Below are 23432 nucleotides of genomic sequence, written 5' to 3'. Positions count from 1 at the left end.
ACTTACATCTTCGTTTGTGGTCTGATTGGATCCAATTAGGTAGGTGTGGAAGCCGGAGAGTCCCACTATTGACCACACAGAGAAAAAACACACAACAACCTCCAGCACAGTAAACAAGGGTCAAGGAAAGAAAACCTCTGTGCAGACGTTAGGGAAAATTGCTGCTTTAGAACCTTAGAAATGTGTACTGTGCCCTAATTATCACAGTCAGATTGCTGTGCATGCACACACAGTAAGCACAGAGGGGACAAGTCTGTACATCTGATAATTCCCAGACTCTCATTTCACACTAAATGGAATGTGTGAATGTGGAAAAAGTGCTGAAAAATTTAGTTGAATCTTAAATAAAAAATAAAAAGCATCTGCCCTAAATCTACTTAGATATTACATGTAAATCGGTCAAATTTTCTAACGTGCACTTTCTGGAGTCTCTTCTTTTCTGTGGTTGAATATCAGTGGGTGTTCTAGTGGGGGAAACCCAATTATGTTGTACTCTAAGTAGTGAGCATAAACAGTGAATAGAAAACCGTCCACACATCGGGCAGGCTTAAATGTTTCTATGTGATTCTTATGGAGCTACATTTCTGAAGAAATATTACTGTTGGTAAGTTAAATATTAATCTACAACACTGTAGAATTTAACTAGACGCTAGCTGACCTTGGCTTTTGCTAGCCTTATGTGAAGGTGATTCATTTATAGGTTGAGGGTCCTCAGGAGCCACGTCTGGTATTTTCTACGCTCTACTGAGTGGCCTTGTAGTAGCCATTTTGCATGTAGAGCAAGTAATTTTTTTAATAAGTTTGAATATTAGGTGATTGGAATACACAATATTTCTCAGACTCTCCTTCAGTCAGAAAATGGTGGATTTGGTGACAGGTTCTCCTTACAGCCTGCTATTTATCAAACACATTTATTGACTGAAAATATGCACAGAGCCTTTATCTGACTCTGCTGTGGCATTTACAACACAAACACACTCCGCTTTCATGCAAGATACTTTACATGACCTGGCTTTTTGATGGTAGAGAAGATATTCTTCACTGGTCTCTCACAAGCAATGGTTTCACTTTTCTGGTATTTAACGCAGCTACTAATCCTCCTTTTAAACTACTATTTGAACTGCTTAAAGCACATGACAAGAACAATACAGACCCAAGACATAGGGTACCTATTCATAGCTAATCATAAGACTAAGAAAATCAGAAGATTGGGCCACTATGCATGCTGACACGTGGAACATGACTTTTTCAGGTACAACAGCTTGGCATGCAGAAAAGATGGAGAGACATGTTACAAACTATGCTGTAGCTGGAACAAGGCTCTGTTTAATTAAAATCCAACAAGAAGTGGTTTAAACCCGAGGCCAGCATTTACTACATAATCAAGATAGCGGTCGGACTCACTAAAACAACAAACCAAAATGGATCCTTTGGATGAAAAAAGGATATCTGGCTGGACTGTCTTTGAGCGTGTTGAGGAACCCGTTTATCTGGGATTCTGTCGAGAGAAAAGATGAGATCTGGTTTAAAACCCAAGGCAAATGCAGGTATCAACTTAATCTATACAGTGCATTTGTAATTACAACAGAGAAGCATGTAGGCATGTTTCCCTGTAATGAAAAAGAACAGAAAAAGGATACTAATTATAGACGTTTTTAGGTCAGTCAATAAACACTCATGTAAACCTTTTTATTATTATATATTTTTTCTATTCATTCAAAAGATATCTGTAACTTAAGCGCTTCGATTTGATGCTTCATTTAAAGCCTCTACTGTAACATATGTACTTCTGAATTTGTATTATATAGATGAGTATATTTAACCTTAATTGAAGGAGTTCATCAACTGCCCTTAAGACTCCCTTATAAGTGTTTCAAATTCTTTCCCCAGTACAGGAACACACTGACACATTTTTGTCAGCAGGAATCACAGACTCTATTCTTGTGCTGTCATTTGAATCCCCATATAATCAGTGTAAAAAAAAATAATCCTTTTCTTTCACCTCATCACAAATGTTTGCTACACATTACTGGAACTGTGACTGGATTTTATGATCGCATTTTATGGTCAGATGGGACACACACACAGACACACAAAAAAGCTTTTTGGCGACAAAACCTCAAGGTGACATTAAACAGAGGATGTTTATGAATATACAGAAAAGAACCTAATCTGCGCTTTTTGTTATGGTGGAGGATCTGGTTTGATGTGGGCTGTTTTTCCATAAAGTCCAAGGAGATTTTAAACAACAAATCTGAGTCATGGTTGGATAGAGCAAGGAATGACCCAATACATACATTACATGGCCAAAAGTATGTGGACAGCTATCACACCCATGTTTCTTTCCCAAACTGTAGCTACAAAGATGGAAGCACATCTGTAACATTATGATTTCCCTCCAATGGAACCAAGAGGCCCAAAACCTGTCCTGTGCACAAAGCGTGCTGCAAGAAGACATGATTTGCCACGATCGGCACAGAGCCCTGACCTCAACCCCACTGAACACCATTGGGATGAACTGGAACTCGGACTGCACCCCAGACCTCCTCACCAGACATTAGTCCCAGACCTCAGTAATGCTCTTGTAGCTTATTGAAAAAAATCCCCACAGCCGCGCTCAAAAATCTGGTGGAAGTCTAGTAATCTGAATCCAACTTTAGACATGGCCATCACAGTCCCCTGACCTAAACTCCATTGAAAACCTGTGTACACGAGAGGATGCTGAGAAATCTAGCAAGATTGTGTATTGAGAAGTGGTTTCTTGATTGATCTGTATTCTCAAATCTTATTAAACATTATAGCAGAAGACTATAAAGGGAAGTTACATGAAGTACATTTACATTTATTCATTTAGCAGACGCTTTTATCCAACACGACTTACAAACGAGAAAATATAAGCAAAAGTACCAAATGCAGAGGTCTCAATGACAAAATATATTTTGATAAGGGTTTATTTCCTCAGAATAAGTGTACTCCAATTAAAGGCTGGACTTCTCTCATATTTGCAAACTTTAAACCAATTAACCAAAAATACATTTTTGCATAGCCTCAAAAGGGCACCAATAATTCTGAAGTTGTCTATGTGGCAGGGACAAATAATTTGTACATACACTGGCAAGGACCTCATTAGAAAGCAATCGGCAATTTGGGTAGCCTGCAGCTTTAAAACCACTACAGGTCCGTCTTTTGCATTTAAAATGCACACTGTGCTCATTAAAAAAAAATATGGAGGAAAAAAAAAAAAAAAAAAAAAAAAAAGAGTACCTTTCAGCCACAGCCAGAGTTGATCCTTTTGTAGAGTCTTTAGACTAAAACAAATAGTATATTATTCATGGTGGGGGCAAGTGTTGTCGGATAATGAGGGCAGCTACAGAGACGTGCTTTAATAAGCGGCCGAGAGTCAGGACCCAGGTGTTCTGCGGTGGCATGGTGCCAGCGATCAGCATGTGAGGCATTACAAAGGATTGTGTGTCAGGGAAGCTGTAAAACCTTCCGCAGAGTTGCCATGCGTGCGCACACACAGAGGTTCAAACCCTGCTGCAATAAAACTGACACATTATTTTGAGGCAGAAGCCTCGATGAGCAATGTGGTGTGATAAACCATGCAATGCTAAGCAAGGGAGAAATTCTCTTTTTGTGCACATGGAAGGCGATGTGGGAGCTTAGTACTGCCTCCCATGATGCTCGAACATGGCGGTGTGCAGCCTGACGCAGCGTACGTCATGCCGTAATTCTGTGAGAAAAGAAGGATGCCAATTGAGGCAGAAACTAATATTGAATTCCACTAGCGCCCTCATTGTTTATTCTGCCGACTTGCCCAATCTCTGAATTCGCTAGTGACGTTTAGACCGTTTCTCTCATCAAACGTTCACTAAATAATGTATGTGCAAATGCTTGCGTTGTTTTAGTGCTCTTAGGTTTCTAAAATTAAAAAAAAAAAAAAGATAATGATTTTACCTCGTATTTATTTATTTATGTTTATTCCATTTATGTTATATTAATGCACTCGTTCCAGCTGATTAAGCTTTCTATTAGCGGTGGGCGAGATAAGAAAAATATCGTATTACGGTTCTCGAAGGCATTTCAATGATACACGATATATGGGCTTGCTCATAAACCGTCAGCTATATAAGTAGCGTTAAAAAAAAAAAAAAAAACTGTTATAAAAATGAACAACTGTTTATAATGATTAAACAATTGTATTATGCATTTACTATTTAAATAGTTTTTTTTTTTTAATGAGGAAAATAAAATCTAAAAATGATTTATAACTTTCATCACAGTGACTTACACAGAATCTTGCACACGACAGACGCTCCGCATAAACGGATTAAAAACACGTGTATTTGTTGATATGGTGACGTGACTTTCTGTGAGGAGATGTTTAGCTTTTTTGAAAGGGGTCTCCAGTGTCAGCACTTTTCAAATCGTATTAACGTCACGAGAGAGAGAAGAAGAGAGGCTGGTACAGGAATGACTGTTTATAGCTGTTACAAAGTAAGTGGTAACAGGAACTAACTTGTTTCGAGGAGGTTCCACAACATTAAATGTAACTATAACATGTATAAAAAGCATAAAATGTATTTGTTGCCAAATTGCTGAGGTATGAGAAAGAAAACACTGTTCATGGCCATGTTACTCCACCTCGTCGATTATTTTCCTATAGGAAATAGGAAGCATGCTCGATCATGGTTTTACTTTTCTCACCCTGGTGTCTGACTCCATATTCATTTTTTAATTTTTAACATTCATAGCCACATTGTGCTCAGCCTTAATTTAATCAAATTCAATATTAAATATGCGTATTATACTAACCATTTATCATTCACAGCTCATTCTTTCAAGACCGGACCATATCTAGCTGTTCTTACACACTCAGGACCTCGGTCTGTGTTCATTACACCCTCATCCCACTCTGTCCTTAGACTAAACAAGCACAACAGCAGGGGGATGGATGCAGGTCTCAGGGCTAAAAATCACCACAATCACTTACTCATGATGATGTGCGTGATGACGAAGGCGAAGATGAAGATTGTGAGGAAGGACAGTGACAGGATGAACATGTAGAAGAAGCGGTAGTTCCTCTTCCCGACGCAGTTCCCCACCCAGGGGCAGTGATGATCGAACCGCTCTGCACAAAGAGAGATCAAGAGAGAATCTACTTTAATATTCAATAACAGGCAGAGAGGGTTAAACTTAATACACCGCTGCCTCATTTAGTGGAGCTACAAAGCACATCGATTAAACGTTTGTCACTCTAATGAGCAAGAAGGGCAGCAGGCGAATCAGGGTCGAATTCAAAAACAAAGTCCATTAGCGTGAAGAGAAGTGGCTGAGGGGATTATGGGGCGTGGACTGGAGAGTTTGTCCTTAAGGCTTTTAATGAGCATATCCAGCATTTTGGATCATTTCTGTCTTTAAACAAAAAGCATCGTTTTGTTATTGGAGCATTTGGCTCGTCTTGCAATACCGCATCTTTGCTTTTTGAGTCTGTCTGAAACAAACACACTCGTCATTCCCGTACTAGTGCGATAACTGAAAACCAGGCCATGTAAATGTTTAGTTTTAGAGGTTGGGCAGTTGTGGAAGGTTTAGCGCCCGGCTCTACATGAGAAACCTGAGTTCTACTGTAGTGCTGAAAAACTACAAAAGGCAACTGATGCATTTGTTTTTGTATTGTTGCAAAAACACTATATTTTCAGCTATTTAAAATTATATATATATATATATATATATATTTTCATAGTTTACTTTGGTTTAATGACTGCAGCATGGAGACCTTGAGTTTCGAGTAAGACTCCTTCAAAACACATTTAACATCGGCCAGATTCACCAAACGACCAATGAGTACTCGCCAAGGGAAAAAAATCAATTAAACAAACGAATCATCTTCGTGTACGCAAAGCCTCTTTCTGTGAATCGGGTTAAGAGTTGAGTTTATTTAGCTGCGTCGGTTGTAACAGTCCAATGTATTTACCGTTTTTAACAAATTCACAGTACTCCATTGCATCGCATTTAAACTAAACTCGGACATGAGAGAGACAACACAGCCTCGGTTATAGAGATAACAAAAAACTGCCATTAAGTTTTGTTGAGGCTTTGTGAAGTTGGAAGGACTTTTTTTTTCTTTTTTTTTTCAGTCTACTATTTGAGCTGAGAAAATGAAACATTTTGTATCCTCCAGCAAATAAATATCCTGAAGTGTCATTCACTAGTTGATCTGTCCAGTGATTACATCACAGGGTGTACATCACCAGGTGTTTGAATACGTCGGCATGACAACAGGAAACAAGCTCGCTGGATTGGCTCTTTAATTTTGTGCCTGCGTAGTAGAATACAGAAGAAAGACAGCAGGCCAAGAGTGTCTGTGCTTTTGGGATTGGTGTTGATGCTACCAACACCACCTTACTTATCATTATTTCTTGTCAAAAACAACATTAAAGGAATCAAAACACTGAAATACCTGGAAACAAAAAGAAGCAAAGCATCAAGAAAGTAACAAATACCGCTTCCTCAAAAAGAAACGCAATGTAAACAGAGAATGTGTTTGCTCAGATTTGAACCATCAATATGAGGCAGCATAGTGAGTTCCTTGCCTTTTACAATTATAAATAGTTTCTGCTGTCTATGCCTCGCATTGCTCAACATCGCCCAGCAAGTCCACCAAAATAGCGACTCACCCACGCAGTTATCACAAAGGCTGCAGTGCGATGCACGCGGTGGTCTGAAGATCTTACAAGTAAAACAATACTTGAGCTTCACCGTCTGTCCGTTAATAGTGATCTCTTTCGTCCGAGGAGGAGGCCGGTATCCTGTAGTACTGGAACCATTGGCGACATCTGTTCGGAGGAGAGAAGATTTGTAGTGTTGTTAGAGAGCATCTAGAAGATATTCAGGTTCAAGAGGTATGAGGTGGCAAGAGGACGAAAAAAGTCAGGCTGTAGTCAAGAATCATATTAATTGGGGAATAGACAGACAGATGACGATGCACCAGGGAATGCTTCTATCCTATTGAAAAGGAATTAATTCCACTGGTATGTCTATGAAGTTTTCCATGGGTTAGTCTTAGTCTCAGATGCTCCTCCCATGGCTCACGGGGGCATCTGATATCTTTTGTACACTTTTCTGGCTAGAAGCCTCAGCATCTCCAAGGATGCCATTCAAATAGCTCTCTGCATTACCGTACCCTGGTTTCAAACAGGAAAACAAACTTTTGAACACAGTTACACAATGGCTAGTTTGCGGGGGGGGAAATGTTCCAGTTGCTGTGAAAGTTGATATCCCTTTAGCACTTCAACAAATATACCAAAAGCAAGAGATCTCTCTCATACATGAGGTAAAAAGAGGAGGCAGGGAGCTTTGGAACATTCATGTTATGTAGTGTGTAGTACATGATGTTTCCATGTTTGTCATGTGCATGTGTAAGACAAATATAGTTGCAGGATACCCAATACAGATCTTAAATTTAAAGTTTAGTCTGCATACACTCACTAACCGTTAAATCCTTTGAAACACGCTATATAAAACAGCATGGGATGTCTCTATAATGAAACGAATTTACATAATGTGTTGGACATCAATACTGTATGCCTTAAGATAAATATAGACTTAATGGAGCCTCATTACTCACTCACCTCCAACTACAGCTCTGTAACAAATGCAACGTTAAGCCAGACACCACATTCCATGTGATATGAAACAGAATGTTTAAAGCAGTGTCACATTGTCCAATGCCCCCCCCCCCCCCCCCTTTATATTTTAGGAGCTATGTAGAAGTGGAATGAACAAATGCAGATTTTGAGGTTTGAGAAAAATTATGGAGAATCCTTTGCATTTTCATGCATTTGTATGAGTACACTGTTCAAATGAAACCATTTCTTGTGTTTTATGCAATTGGAAAGAAATCCCATCCAAAAGTATTGGAACAGAAAGGCCAATACTATTGTTTTCGCAATACATTGAAGACATTTGGGTTTGAGATCAAAAGATGATGAGATAATAAAATTAGAATTTCAACTTACATGTCCCGATATTTACATCTAGATCTGTTAAACAACTTGGAACATGACACCTTTTGTTTGAACCCACCCAATTTATCAAGTGATCAAAAATACTGGAACACACAACTGACAGATGTTTCTTGTTGCCCAGGTGTGTCCTGTTAAATTGATTTTTAAAGAATGAAAAATGTCGGCGGGTCGCCAGCTTGATGCAGTTACAGTATATGCAGACATATAACCAACTATTAAGTGTTCTTTACTTCAAGATTGTTCCAATACTTTTGCTCACCTAACCATTGGGTGGTCTGTAACCAAAAGGTGCCATGTTCAGCTATAAATATCCAGAAAAGTAGGTTGAAATTCTGATTTATCGTCTCATATTCATCTTTTGATCTCAAATCCAAACGTCTTCAATCTATAGCGAAAGCAAAATTGGCCTTGCTTTTCTAATACTTTCGGAGGGGTCTGTATGCTTCTACCACATTATAGTTTAAAATTAATACAGTAGCATCATACATCATGGAACAATTTTATGTCTCTTCAATTTTGCATGGACTATATAGCGTTTAAGCATGTTTTGCATTCCTGTTGAACAAATAACAAAACCCAACGGAACTACTCATTTCTATGGTCCTTAAAATCCTCTGCCTTTATGAATATGAGAAAACTGATTCAATTTTGCACCTTTTGCACTGCTTGTGGTAGACACTACCACTTCCTCCTCCACACATGCTGCAAGCAAGCAAAATCTATTCTCAAGTTGGTCTCAACACACTTCTAGGGCTGTATATTTCTGGGTTGTAGATCTTTGCTTACCACATTGTTTCTGGACATTGTTTACATTATATCTCATTAGCTCATTAAATGTTCCGTTTTCCCACATTGTTCAAGCTTTTGCTTGGTCTCATGCATTCTGTGTAATCCCTTACGAAGTATTACAACTGCTATACTGCTATACTGAATTTACAAGTTATATTACTTACTACTAATGCCATAAGAGAAATCCAAGATACACATGAGAATCAATCAAACAATCCAAGACCATTGTAATGTCCCATGTTTTCAACAAAGTCAGTCTCATGAAATAAACATTTTGATCAACCTAGGGCTGGGGAACTAAGGCGGAGGAACGTAAGGCCGGACACACCCTGGATGGAGTGCCAACGCATTGCAGGGCATAATCACACCCATATCCCCGTAAGTTTAGTAAATGGTAAATGGTCTGCACTTATATAGCACTTTTATCCAAAGCGCTTTACACTGTGTCTCATTTCACCCATTCACACACCAATGGAAGCAGAGCCAAAATGCAAGGCACTAACTTGCTATCGGGAGCAACTTGGGGTTCAGTGTCTTGCCCAAGGACACTTCGGCATGTGGAGTCATGTGGGCCGGGAATCGAACCGCCAACCCTACGATTAATGGACAACCCGCTCTACCACCACCGCACTAATTCGTAATGAAAATCAGCCTACAACACATGTCTTTGGACTGGGGGTGGAAACCAGATTACCCGGAGGAAACCCCCGAAGCATGGGGAGAACATGCAAGCTATGAAACCCCAATTCCAGGGGTGTGAACAAAAAAAACAAAACAAAAATGTATCTCTGGCCAAGCTTTCACTGTGTGACTCTCAAGGGGGCGTGTCTGAATCGCAGGGCTTTTACTTCCCCTTTCCAACGTGTTTTTGAACCCTGTGTTCTCGACTACCAAGTTCCCAATCGCTGAGGTATTTTCTTTAACCTTGTAACATAAGCGATATTTCTGACAAACCACGTACTTTATTATGTCCGTTTAACGTATTGCTCGATACACAGATGAGAGCCTCTTACAGAACTATGCAAGAGGATATGCTGTACTGTTACACACCTACATGACACATATTGTGAGTAGAATAAACATCAACTCTCATAGAAAGATATTTACTATTTAAGTATTTATAATAATAATAATATTATTATTATTATACGCAATATAAGTGTTTAACATGACTCTTCGTTTCTAAAGTGAATGCTGAAGCTGGTAGAAACGGTAAAATAATAAATGCATCACAATGAATTGCGAAATCATAGATATAGATTATTTTTCAATGCATCTTTTGTATAGGAGTCCATCCTTCATATAACATTATGACCAGCACTAAAATCCGACCGTATAATAACTAGAAGCATTTGTACAGTTTATTATGTAATTTTACACCCTCCATTAACCAAACCGTTCAGCTAGAAGATTACATCATATAGTCATTAATGATGCTGTGAAAGAGTGAGAGAGTGATTTATTAAGCTCTCCAGCACAGGCATGTGCGAAAGCTAGATAGTTAAGAGTAAGACAGAGCAAAAGCGTGGGGGCAGCAGGTGGAGATCGTAGGTGTGAAAGAGATTACGGTAAAAATTCAATAGAAGTGTAGTCTTACTAGTCTGTCGCAATCAATGCATATTCTGTTCTCTTTATCTGTACTGCACAATTGATTCTTTCTCTCTCTCGCTTTCTTTGTACTTCTGCTTTTAGGAGACTAACCCAAAGCAATAGACTGTGTAGGAGGTGAATGAGTAACACAAGTTCCCACGAAAGGCAAATTCGAGAAATAAACAAAAGCTGTGTTCATTAATTACTGATTAACACCAGACACTAAGCCTAGAGCAATACTGAGTATCATAACCTAGACTTAACTAAACAAAAGCTAATTCGGAGCAGATCTCAAGATGAAGTCAGTCAATGCTTCCTTAACAAGCGGTTGAGCTTACAGTGCTTTGGGCTGGTTTCTCCAATAACCACCTCATTTAAATGCCAAGTGCTGACTGATACCAGCATGACTGATTCCATGTCCCAAAATTACACTTCAGAATCACAATAACCGTCTAACCTTCATCACGGTATTACTTCAGTTATATAATGATATTGGCTTTATACAAAAGTATGGGGCATTCTTTCATATTTGACCGATGTAAAGTTGCATGACGCTTGGTCAGCGATGGACAAATCAGTAGCTATGGCACTCTGGACAGTCCAGGCAATCACTGAAGAACTGCAAGACAATGAAGTTAATAGTACTGATAATTATTTCATCGTAGCTGTCTGGTGGGACAGTAGCTTGCCTCCACACATTACATTACATTTACTGCATTTTAGTTTCTTGCTAAAAAAAAAAACAAACATTAGTACTACTGACTTGCCTTGCAGCTCTTCATTAAGCAAAACAAGTTTACACAACATCAGTAACGATAAAAAAAAAAAAAAAAAACCAATTATTAAAAATAATAATAATAAATCCTGCCTTTTGTTTTGGATTTTTTAAAATTTCACAACAAGATATTTCCTTTCAACACATTATGAATTAATAAAGCAAAGAAAAATCATTAATTATGATAGGAATAACAAAAATTAGCCAGGGGAATGTCATTCCATTTTTTTTTTTAGCACTTATATGTTGATAGGAGTGCATCACAGTATAAAACACAGATCCTCTTACTAGGAGGTGGCGTTATAACTATAACTGAATATTGGCATGTAGATGTCTTCAGAAGTTTGTGAGACTGCCACGCCCACGCCGTGCAGCACAAACTCAAAAGTTTCTCAATTTAGCATTGTCAAGGCCTTTAGATGAGACTGACCAAATATGATGTCGATCCGATGAAATTTCGGCCTGGAAATGGCAAGAACGGAGCAAAAATTGGAAGAGAAAAATCATAATGGCTGATTTGCTGTTGAGTTTAGTGCATGGGTTAAAGACACTTTTTGGTATGTATGTGCATGTTACACATGTTTACCGAATTTCGTACATGTAGGCGAAACATAGTACTGAAATTTTGTAGGTGGCGCTATTGAGACATTTTGCCACACTCAATTCTGGAACCCCTAGCTGATGTAAATTTTCACCAGTTCTGACACGTGTGCAAAGTTTCCTGAGTTTTTGGGGTAGGTTTAGGCCTTCAAAAATGCGAATCATTTGGGAAAAGAAGAAGAAACGGAGCAGGTCCAATAGGGCCTCGCCCTGCGGGGTGCTCAGGCCCTAAAAAAACCAGCCAGAGGAACCATGTGCAAGCAGACGGCACAGAGAACAGAATTCACTTACTTCAAGGGGGAGAAGAATGTAAACAAGGCTAAGGAGAGTGATAGGCAGGACTGTCACAAAGGAAATGCTTCTCTGAGTCAGTAGATTGGACCCACACAAGCCCGTATTTCCTTTCGCTTTCTTCCTCCATCTGCTGCACTTCACTTTCCGTACAGTTAGTCAGAGCTTTACTCCGTTCACTCTACTCAAAAGGAAAAAACAAAAAAAAACAAAACTCCCTATGCGCAGAAAGAACAGCCAGAAAACATGTTAAAAATATCAGAATTAGAAATCCGTAACCATTATTTCCCTGAAATTCATCGTCGGGTCAGATAATGACAGACTTGAACAATTTACTGATTTTTAAACCTGTCGTGGAACCAATGCAAAAGCTTTTTTTTCCTCTGCATGCAATGCCAGGTATGTTACAACAATTTTCAAATCTTAAAAATATTGTATATTGGTAACATTTAAGAATACGAAACCACAGCGCTGATAAATTCTCGATTCTGATTGGTCAGAAGGTGTTGATTAAATGTTCTATAGCAGCAGCTCTGGAAGTAGGTCCGGCTTGCAAGGCAAATCACTGGTTTGATTAATGCATTACTTTCAAATGTTACTGTCTCTATAGCAACAACTTGCACAGGGACTTGAATGGCAGACGTTGAGCTGATATTTATTTGCTTTAATACGGCAAAGTTTTTATTGATGTGTATTTAACTCTTTTAGAAGCAGGCTCCAGCAGGAAAATATTCATGATAGAAGACTTTGTGGATTCTACATTAACAGTTATTTGTCTTTTTAACTTTGATAGAAAGAAAGCTGTTATAGCTGCTATAATTTAAGGGATAACAGGAATTGACAGGAGTTTCTTGGACAACAAAATTACATGTAACCACAATAAATCACTAGCAAACTGTTGTGGTAGAAGAAAGTAATTGTTGGGCAATTGCTGTTATAAGAGAACAATAAACACTTCAAGGTGGTAACAGTAACTTCTCTTCACCTCGAGCCACGTGACACCACCCCGCTGTTGATTATTTTCCTATAACATCATGCCCTTTTAAGTTTTATTCACTCATTTCATTTATGTGTTAAAAAAACCCCATCAACACTACTAAATCTTAAGGATAACTATTATCTTCCTGTTTCACAGAGTGCACACGCTGTATTATAAAGCTCTGGTGAGATAATCACAGACTGAACAGAAGTGTACACTAGGACATTTTGAGCAGTAAGACCGTCACTAATCCTGTCTCGAACACAGGCAGAGGATATGACGAGTCAATATCTTTGTCGGACTACTTAAATCAGACCCAGTGTGAGCGGGACACGTTACCAAGTGTCTTCTCTTTTCTTTTTTTTTTCTAGCCACTATTTACATATTGACACAAAACACTTCGCCAAGTCTAACTGACGAAATTATCCACAGCTCCAAAGTGCAGGGATCGAGAAGTTTCAAAGCAACAGATTAGCCCACACTGACTTCAGAAAGGTTTTTTCCCCCTCACCAGCACACAAATGCTCACAGTACAGTAATTAAAAAAAGCAGGCAATTTTGTGAGATTTGGAGCATTAGGTGTAATGTAAAATGATCTGCCCTGAACTCATTTTACCCAGCAGAGGACAAATCAGATGCCAGAGCACTCGGGACAAGCAGATTCATGTATGGGGTTTGTTTGAGTTTGTTTTTTTTTTTTTTGTATGCTTGGTGGACAAGAAGAAAAAGAAAAGCAAACTCCTTATAGAGTCTTGCACAACAACATTTCTGATGTGGTATATAGCTATGTTTAAACTAAACCTGCTTCATGGTGGCTTGACGCACCTCAATGCTGTAACTATAACATGCGCTAGTCGTTACAAATCCCACGTCTGTTGCACTGCACACGTCGGCTAAACCGTTTTTACTTAATTCATTAGCGTGCAGTTGACAGAGTATCTATTCAGAATCGCAAACGTATGTGGAAACACTGACAAAACTAAGCAAAATAACATGATGTGCAGCACAAAGCCATCATACTAATCTCCTGCTTACTATGTGCAGTCATCATGGTTAAACAGAGAGGGGGAAAAAAGAAAAGAAAAAGAAGTTACTCAGAATTTGTGATAAAACTTCACAAAAGTTTTGCGCTTTTTTTTGCGGAAAACTACTCGGATTGCACGTGATCGTTTTGCGCGGTCTTTCGCGGTGATGTTTGTTGGTAAATGACACCTTTTTTAGCTGTACTCATGTTCAACGCACGTGAATCAAAGAGGGGTTTGGCTGAATGTGTGTTGTGATGAATGCGCACGTGACGCGTCTTGGCCCAAATCTGCAGAAAATATTCTGCAATTTAAAAAAAACCAAAAAAAAACCACAAGCTCCTCCGAATATTGCCGAGTTTCCTTGATTTTGCGTTAATTTCTACGATCGCAAAATCCTGGAGGGACTGATATACTTGTTTATGTGCCCTAGTCTGTATTAATGCACCTAATTAGTTACCCAACAGTTTATTACATAACATTAGCTACCACTTTTTACCTTATTCAGTAACGTATTACAGATGAACAAAGCATGACACTTAAGCTTTTAATTGGCTAATGGGTTAGCTAATGTATTTATGTCCACTACTGTTACTAGCTGAACTTGTCTGCATTATATTATACACAAAGAGAAACGCCCCCCCAAAAAAGGACGACCAACACAAAATGAATGTCTATGTTAAAATAATAGGGGTGGCTGTGACTCAGGTGGTAGAGCAGGTTGTCCACTAATCGTAGGGTTGGCGGTTCGATTCCCAGCCCACGTGACTCCACATACCGAAGTGTCCTTGGGCAAGACACTGAACCCCAAATTGCCCCCGATGGCAAGTTAGCGCCTTGCATGGCAGCTCTGCTACCATTGGTGTGTGAGTGCGTGTGTGAATGAGACACAGTGTAAAGCACTTTGTTACAGTAATTCAATCTGTCAAGTAGAATACAAAGCACAGTATGTTCACATATACACACACCCACATATATACACACTGTTCTTGTGTGTCAGGGCTTGCCTGGCAGTGTGCACACACATACACAAACGTCTCTGACTGTATAAAAGGTCAGGACGGCCCTCTCAGCCGTCAGATTTTGAGCGTCGGTTATAAATGTGTCAGTCCCTCAGGAGCCAAAAGATTAACCTCATCTCACCTTGAGCGACCTAGGTCAGAACTAACGGTGTGGACAGAGCATTTTGGAAACTCTTATCTCTGCCTTACACATGTCGGAGACTGATAATGACCATTTTGACGAGGCTTTTTTACGTGACAAGAATGTGATGACAAGGCGAAACCCTCTCACACACACAGCCAACCTGACACATTGAATAAAAATCCTACACAGACAGAAGACACTGCTAGAGGTTTTCTGATGGGGACAGAGGAGAATGATCTGAAAATGATGGCGGACCTATCTGTCTCTCCAGGTCCGCAGCCTCTTCTGGGGTGGCTCTGGGCAGGACGCCGGGGTCGCTGAAGCTCGTCCTGAGTAACGTCCCTAGCACGAAGATGAACAGCATGCCACCAACCACAGGGATCGCTGGAGTCAGCGTGGTCGCCAAGAACGGACAGCTGCAGAGGAAAGAACGGTTGGAAGAAAAACAAAAAAAACAAACGGCATGTCAGAGTTGCAGAGTTATTCCCCTCAGTCAAAAAGGCACACACTCTCCAAGAACAAGCTCTGAGAGACTTCTACAGCTGGGAAACATATTGATTTATAAATAAAAAAATTAATAAAAAACAAAGTTGCCTCTGTAGTTTTGCTCAATCGTAGCATTCATGATATTTGGACCCTGTATATTATTTCTACCTGTATGCTTCTCAGCACCAGTGGAGGAAATATCAAATCTATTCTACTCTGTTTACTCCCCATTTAACGCCGTTATCTAATCTAACCGAGAGTTCCAGCTTAATCCTATTGTTCCTCCACTGTTAGGTGCACATGGCTCTAATCACATTGGTTTGGATGATGATCTTTCTCACGTCCTGCCTCATTCATCCAAGTAGCCTAATAGCTTTCAAAGCAGCTGTTTAGTCATTTAAGTGAATGGAATAAAACCATCACAGAATCTTCTACCAGAGATAAACATGGGCTAGAAACATTGTGGCAAAACACCCAGAGAATCCAGCGAATCACACTTTTAAGACACAATTTTATTACTGTAGAGAAGCTACACCTTAGAAATGAGATGAAAAAGGACAAGTGTGGAATTTACATGAAAGCTGACTTCAGATTACACACCTCCCGTGAGATTTTCTCTAAATTCTGAAGCACGTTTGCGTAACCTTTTACAAGACTGGAAAGATGACTTTATAGGACTTTTACTGCACAAAGTGCTAGAAATTTTGGCACCTGAACACTAAAACGATAGTACTGGCAACCTGTCCAACAGAACAAACAAAAAGTACATTTTTTTGTTGTTTGTTTGTTTTCGAGCTTTCATCTCTTAATAACGTCAGGTGGCCGATTGTTGCATTACTTTAATAAATCAGGACTCTTCGTTGGAGTTAATTAATAGCCCCCCCCCATTTTCTCCCTAATTTACTCTTGGCCAATTTCGACCCAGCAGTCCCCCATCGTACAACAGCTACCAAGGCTAAGATGAAGGCTAACGCATGCCTCTTCTGAGACACGAATCCAGCCAAATGCATTTTTTTTAAAAAACTGCTGTTCATGCTGAATCACAGGGCAGCGTAACGTACTCTGAGGAAAGCGCCATCTACCCTCTTCCGCATACATAAGCTCACAAGAACAAAACACTCCCTTCTGAAAAAACAAAACAAAACAACCCAATATAAACCCTCCTAGAATTTGTAATGGTTTTACCCCTCTTACCCAGTATGGCCGAAAAACCGGCTTGCCCGTCTTTGATCTATTCCCGTAAGGACGATACACCGGCTTGGTCGTCTATGCCAAATACCCGTAAGGCCGATATAGCGGCTTTACAATGTAAACGTTATCCCCGTAAGGCCGGTGTACCGGCATTACTCTGCTATGATTCCTTACTTATTTAATTATTATTTTTTAACCCGGAAGGTTGATGACGTCATGACGTGATTACGTTATTACGCCGGCATTACGATGAAGATCCAAGCGTGAATATTGGTGTACTAGTAGAAGTGAACTAAAAATGCCAAAGCGAAAAGCTAATCGTGTTCCAGCTAAAGTTACACCTACAGTGAACACAGGTACATCTAAAACAGTGGGGAAAAAAAGAAAACATACACAGTTACACAGGCGAGAGCGAGGATTCTAGATAGTGACAGCAGTGAAAGTTCAGGCGATGTTGAAACTGAAACCGACAGAGACGCAAACTCTCCTGATTCAGACCCTGATCCGTCTTCATCTTCAGCATCAACCAGTGCGACTGACACTGCAGGGGCATGGAGTCATAACGGGACCATTTCTGTGCATTCGTGAAAACACTACCTGCTGGTCTGATTATCACCAGACACTTGACTTTTGGCGCTAAAATGCATTTATTTATTTATTTATTATTTACTTGAATTTATTCAAAGGCATTGACCACGCTGATACTCCTATGGTACTTCTAAATGAGTAAAAGGATTTCAGCGAGCATTTTTCGTCATTTCTCTAGTTAAGAATTGTGCTCTAAGTGGAGTAAAAACACCGAACTGCTTCATTTTCAAAGTAATATTACACAAATACATTATTATAAGTTGTTTCAAGGCCTAAAAATGTTAAAATTAAAATAGTGATTTTGGGGCCAATTTTGGCCCGGGAACTCAGGGTTGGCGTGCTGTTTCTATGGGGAATATAGGGTTGTGGGACATAATACTGTGGGAACTAAGGGGTAAGAGGGTTAATAGCTATAGTGGGACTTTTATTGGTTTTAATGGAAACTCTAATGGTCCCTATGGATCTCTACTGGTCATTTCCAGCCTTCTGTTGGTGGCATGTTATGTTTAATGGATACCATTAAGGACCTACATCCTTAACACGTTCTACTACGTAATGGAAACCATTTGGTAATGGATTTAATGGATAACTGCTGATGGTTGGTAACGGTATTTGTAGTGGCAGTGGTGGCTTGGCGGTTAAGGGTCTGGGTTACTGAATGGAAGGCTGGGGGTTGAAGCCCCAGCACTGCCAAGCTGCCACTGTTGGGCCCTTGAGCAAGGCCCTTAACCCTCTCTGCTCCAGGGGCGCTGTATCATAGCTGACCCTGCGCTCGGACCCCAACTTCCTGACATGCTGGGGTATGCGAAGAAAAGAATTTCACTGTGCTGTAGTGTATATGTGACCAATAAAGACTCATTATCATTATATATTAGAATTTTTCAGAAGGGCTGCTAGACACCCCAAACACAAATATAAAATATACCCAAACTGGTAAATACTCCAAACCTAAAAACACACGCCCTCACTGTGTCTCAAACACAAAAACAAATATTTCCTCACTATTAAATGCCACTGAACTCACAAAACCTAACCGCAAATTCATCTCAAAACCTAAAATAAATGCCCCCTGACCATTTGGAATACCATGGTAACACTCTAGCCTCAATCGAGAACACCATAGCAACACGCTAGCTACCACTGGAATACCATAGCAATAACTCTAGTAATCACCTGGGATACCACAGCAATCACCTAGAAACCCCCCACCCATTGCTATTTCAATATCGCCGGGTCATAACACGTAACACACGGGAAATGCAATTGCAAATAGACTGTGCTTCCGTTTGAAATTTGGCAGGCGCTGTACGTTCGTGTAAATGAAAACGCAAACAGTAACAAACGATTTATACATCCACAAATAGGAAACGCAATTGCAAATAGAGTCTGAAAATGTTTTGAAAATTGTCCGTAAAATACCTCCATAGAAATGACACACATCAAAAAAATCGCAAACGTTAATTCATCAATTCACTTACGTAAAGGCGAAGCATATGCTGTGGAAATTGCATGGCGAAAAAAGACTGGAGAATAGGAGCTTGACCAGCTTGGTCTGCGTTTTGGCATCTGGGCCGAATATTTTAGAGCTTTTTGTTTTTTGCACAAATACTGCACAAATAAATAAGTGTTTATCAGGTTTGTGCTCAGGGATATTTGTCTAATATTTCAGCTCATGTTTTTCCCAGTTTAGGAGGACCAGTGCTCCTTTGGCAAAAAGCTTAATGTGAAACACTCGTTCTCACGACACATAAGAAACAAAACACGTCCGAGAGTACAGAGTGTGCTGACACAAATTAGTTACGGCTGCCTGACCTACACTATAAATACTGGATCCTCTGAGGTCAAATTAAAGTGTTTTCCCATTTTTATTTATTTATTTATTTATTTATTTATATTTATTTATTTTTTTACAAAATATCATTATTGCACCAGCAAAAAAAATTCTACACACATATATAATATGTATATATACACACACATATTTTATATATGTGTATATATAAATATATATATATATATATGTGTGTGTGTGTGTGTATGTATATATATATATATATACACACACATACACATATATATATATATATATATATATATATATATGTATGTGTGTGTGTGTGTATATATATATATATATACACATACACACACACACACACACACACATTATATTATATATATATATATATATACACACACCACACACACGCACACATTTCACATCCATCTTTACCACACGGTGAGGGACATTCAATTAGGCGAGAGAAAATCACGGGGCGGTTACACTACACTTTCTATTCCATCGATTTCCATTCATACGTACGCGAATGTTGGAGATTGGAAACACAAGCTTCATGCGAAGAAGTTTCACATTTCGCTGAGTGCCAAAGTTCAAGTTTGGTGAACTCTGACCTGCGAATTCGTATCACATGAAGACGTGCGATCAATAGAAGATCGACACGTCATGGTGTGACGTCTTCAGAACGCACTGTCGTGTTTTATGCCGTTTTCTACAACACACCTTTAAAAGAATAGAAAATCAACATCAAAAGATAAGTTATCTAGATTGCACTGGGTTGCTGCAAACAGGAGGTATATTTGAACAATCGGCGTAAGATGTCACATCCGGTTGCACTTGCCCATATTCGCAGTGCTGTCCGGAGAAATTTCGCATGCTGAGAGGTTAGTGCGACCGCCACGTCAGAGACTAAACAAACCAAACTGGAGTCAGAGTGAGAGTCAATATTATACTACAATAGCTATGTGAATTCGATCAAGTTGAGGTTTACATTAGTCGCTCGTCTTGGGCATAAATGAACACACGCAAAAGCAGGGACAGAATGCGAACATTTTACTGAATTTAGGTTCTTCCTGAATACCAAATTTCTTGTGTGAATGCTCGTACTAATGATTTACACACAACTCTGTTTGTGTGGAGTTTGATAAATGAGGCCCTTGTGTGTAACAGTTATTTCCACCTCTCATTCCCTTATACACAGCACTGTGCACAAACTTTGTCATATATTTTTTATGTTCTGGCTTCTACATTATCGAGTCAGTACAAAAAACATGTTAGATTCCCAAACATTAGTTTTCCAGCACAGAATTAAACGTTACACAAAAGTGTTTGTATGTCAGTAAAGAAAGCAGCGTATTACGTAAGAGACACTTTTCAGACCAAAAAAAAACCACAGTGAAGGCTGCTGGGTTTTGTTGCAAAAATAAGAAGCGAGTGCGACAGTCAAAGAAGAACCGTGTCTGGTTCTGCTAGCTGCTCAATAAAACTTACAGCTCATCTCCTTATAAATCTGCACTAATCGTACCTGAAACTTTATTTTTTTTATAGCACACCAAATATTGCCTTTGTTTTAATTCTTACCGTGTACTGCCCTTTACGGTATTTATTTATTTTTTTAAATGAAGGCATCTTTGCTCTACTGCATTTCTTTGCATGTGCTTAAAACTTATACACATACACACACACACATCGTGTAACAATTTGTGATCCATCATTTCCCCCAGAACAGTGTGCTATATTTTTCCTCGCTGTGCCTCCCCTGCAGTACTCTCAAGCCCGCCTCACACCGGAACCACTGGATGCCTACTGATATATTTTGTTACGGCCTTTCTCATTCATGACCCACATCCTATCCTTGATTAAGCCCTTATTAATTTGGATGAAATTTCCAGACTAGCTTTTTGTTGTTGTTTATGGATGAGCGTAGCTATTAACAGCAGTAAAGATGAACAACATTCAAAGGCCATTACACATCAATAACCTAGGTCTTCATTTTCCTAACATGGCTCAATATGTGCAAAGCGCTGAACGGCTTCAGAGCTGTGTAACGAGCACTGCGTGCTTTTAAAAAGCAAGCTGATATTTGACTTGTTTTGGGTGTTTACAAAAACAAAACAAAACAACAACAAAAAAAAACTATGTAGTGTAAAATAAATGCAGATGTGCCCTTTTTAAAAAAATGCATTTTCTATGTGTAAAGGTCTTAATTCATAATGCACAAGAAAAGAAAAGAAATTGTTAATTTACAAGAATTATCGTGCGATAAGTTCCACTGCACATGACTAATAGCACTGTCTCGATTTTGCTCTGCCTGATGATAGTTTACATAGCTTCACAGACACAGCACTGTGTTCCAGTAATAAACTGGGATTTCGGTTGCCATGGAAATACAAACTACCAGCGACACACGACAGGGCATATCAGGGTTGGTGTTACCATAGCAACCACTGCAGATATTACTTGAATTTTTACACTCTGACCAACGTTGCGAATGGAAGGTTGTTAAAAGTAATCAACCGTCACGGCATCGTTTCCACACTGCGGCGATCAGCTCTGGCACCGAGACACAAATTTGAGCTCGGGCACGTTCACGTCACGTCTTCACGGGGGGGGGGTAGGTAGAAAAGATAAGTAAATCTTTTCAAATTTGTCTTTACTTGAAGTAACTGTCCTTTTATGAAAGAGGCATGGCTCGACTGGATGCAGCTATTGGTCTCTTTAGCAGTGCTCTTGGGAAGTGATGGACTGCTGTTCTTTAGTTCACCAGTTCACAGTCTTTATGTGTATTATTGTACTATTTCTTATGATCAGAAACAAACACTGAACCTGACAGCTCAGTGCACTGTATGGCCAAATGTTTGTGGACACCTGACCAATCACATCCATATGTGCTTGTTAAACATGCCATTCTAGATGTAGTCCCCCTTTAGGTGAGGAGGTCTGGGGGTGCAGTCGGTGTTCCAGTTCATCCCAAAGGAGTTCAGTGGGGTTGAGGTCAGGGTTCTGGGAAGGACACTCGAGTTCTTCCACTCCAAACTTGATAAACCATGTCTTCATGGAGCTCACTTGGTGCACAGGGGCACTGTTATGCTGGAACAGCTTTGGGCCTTTTAATTCCAGTGAACAAAAAGTGTAATGCTACAGCATACAAAGACATTCTGTATAATTTTGCATTTCCAGCGGTTTAAGGAAAAACCACATACGAGTGTAATGGTCATGTATCCACAAACTTTTGGCTATAGACTGTATTTAGAATATTTCTAGAGATGGCACAGGTCTGATACTCAGGATCGGTATTGGGATGATACCAAAAAAAAAAAAAAAAGGTGGATAGAACATCGGAGCAATAAAATGAATGATGTTGATTTGATCCTGTAAAAAAAAAAAAAGGGAACACAGTGGAATTGGCTTTTTATGGAACCAGAAATGTTTAGAATACTACATGCATTGTATTTTTTGCTAAGATTGAGTTTTCTTATATTTCTGCTGCATAATATTTGCAATATAGTACGAAACCTGTATTTCTAGCTATGCATTCTTTAGTATATCTATATAAAAAACATTATTTTTATATATATGATGCATATTGCGATCAGCTGATATTTAAGGTTTCAGCAACGCTACGGAAAATAAGTGGTAACGTGGATCATCTAAATATTTCCCATTTTGTGAAACTGAACTTCTTCGTTTCCTTTCCTTGTATTCTGATACACGGTATCCTTCAATAAAATGTTCTTCATGGACCTGATGTTAGTCAGCAGAGCCAAACAGTTGTTTTAGTTTTGGTTTGGTGGGGCGTCTTGGGAAAAGCAGGACATTGTGTAAGTGACCACATGCTAAAACAGTAAAGAACGACATGAACAGTCCAACCACAGAACTGGCACTCGACCCAAGCACAGAATTTGAATGACCTTTCTGAAACGGTTCAGAATTTTACTCATTTTCACTTCATTACCGTAGACCATTCACAATTTACATGTACACAAATTATTCCATAAGACTAGGTTTAGGTGCTTCATGCGGAGAAATCGAAAACCAGAACGAGCACTGACAACCAATCGGTTCTTCAACCCAAAATAAAGAACACACAAATTCCTGACAAGTTCGAACTTACCCGTACTTATAAAACACATGCGAGAACCCGATG

The 23432-nt window shown here is 39.3% G+C and overlaps 1 protein-coding gene across 3 annotated transcripts in view; it reads right to left on the bottom strand.

Annotated features, from left to right (window-relative positions):
* LOC108269988 (zinc finger DHHC-type palmitoyltransferase 14) overlaps positions 1-23432 on the bottom strand; it is a 54890-nt gene that overhangs the window by 22416 nt on the left and 9042 nt on the right. For all 3 annotated transcript variants that reach the window (XM_017476202.2, XM_017476204.2, XM_017476203.2), the window contains exons 3-7: positions 15478-15638; positions 6681-6839; positions 4994-5131; positions 1450-1498; positions 7-109 (exon numbers count right to left, since the gene is read on the bottom strand). In XM_017476202.2, coding sequence (XP_017331691.1) covers positions 7-109; positions 1450-1498; positions 4994-5131; positions 6681-6839; positions 15478-15638 — 610 coding nt within the window. The remainder of the gene's footprint in view (positions 1-6; positions 110-1449; positions 1499-4993; positions 5132-6680; positions 6840-15477; positions 15639-23432) is intronic.

The sequence above is a fragment of the Ictalurus punctatus genome, chromosome 9, assembly GCF_001660625.3.
Source record: "Ictalurus punctatus breed USDA103 chromosome 9, Coco_2.0, whole genome shotgun sequence".
NCBI classification, from domain to species: domain Eukaryota; kingdom Metazoa; phylum Chordata; class Actinopteri; order Siluriformes; family Ictaluridae; genus Ictalurus; species Ictalurus punctatus.
The sequence above is the reverse complement of the archived record's forward strand: the minus strand, read 5'-3'. Positions and strand labels throughout refer to the sequence as shown.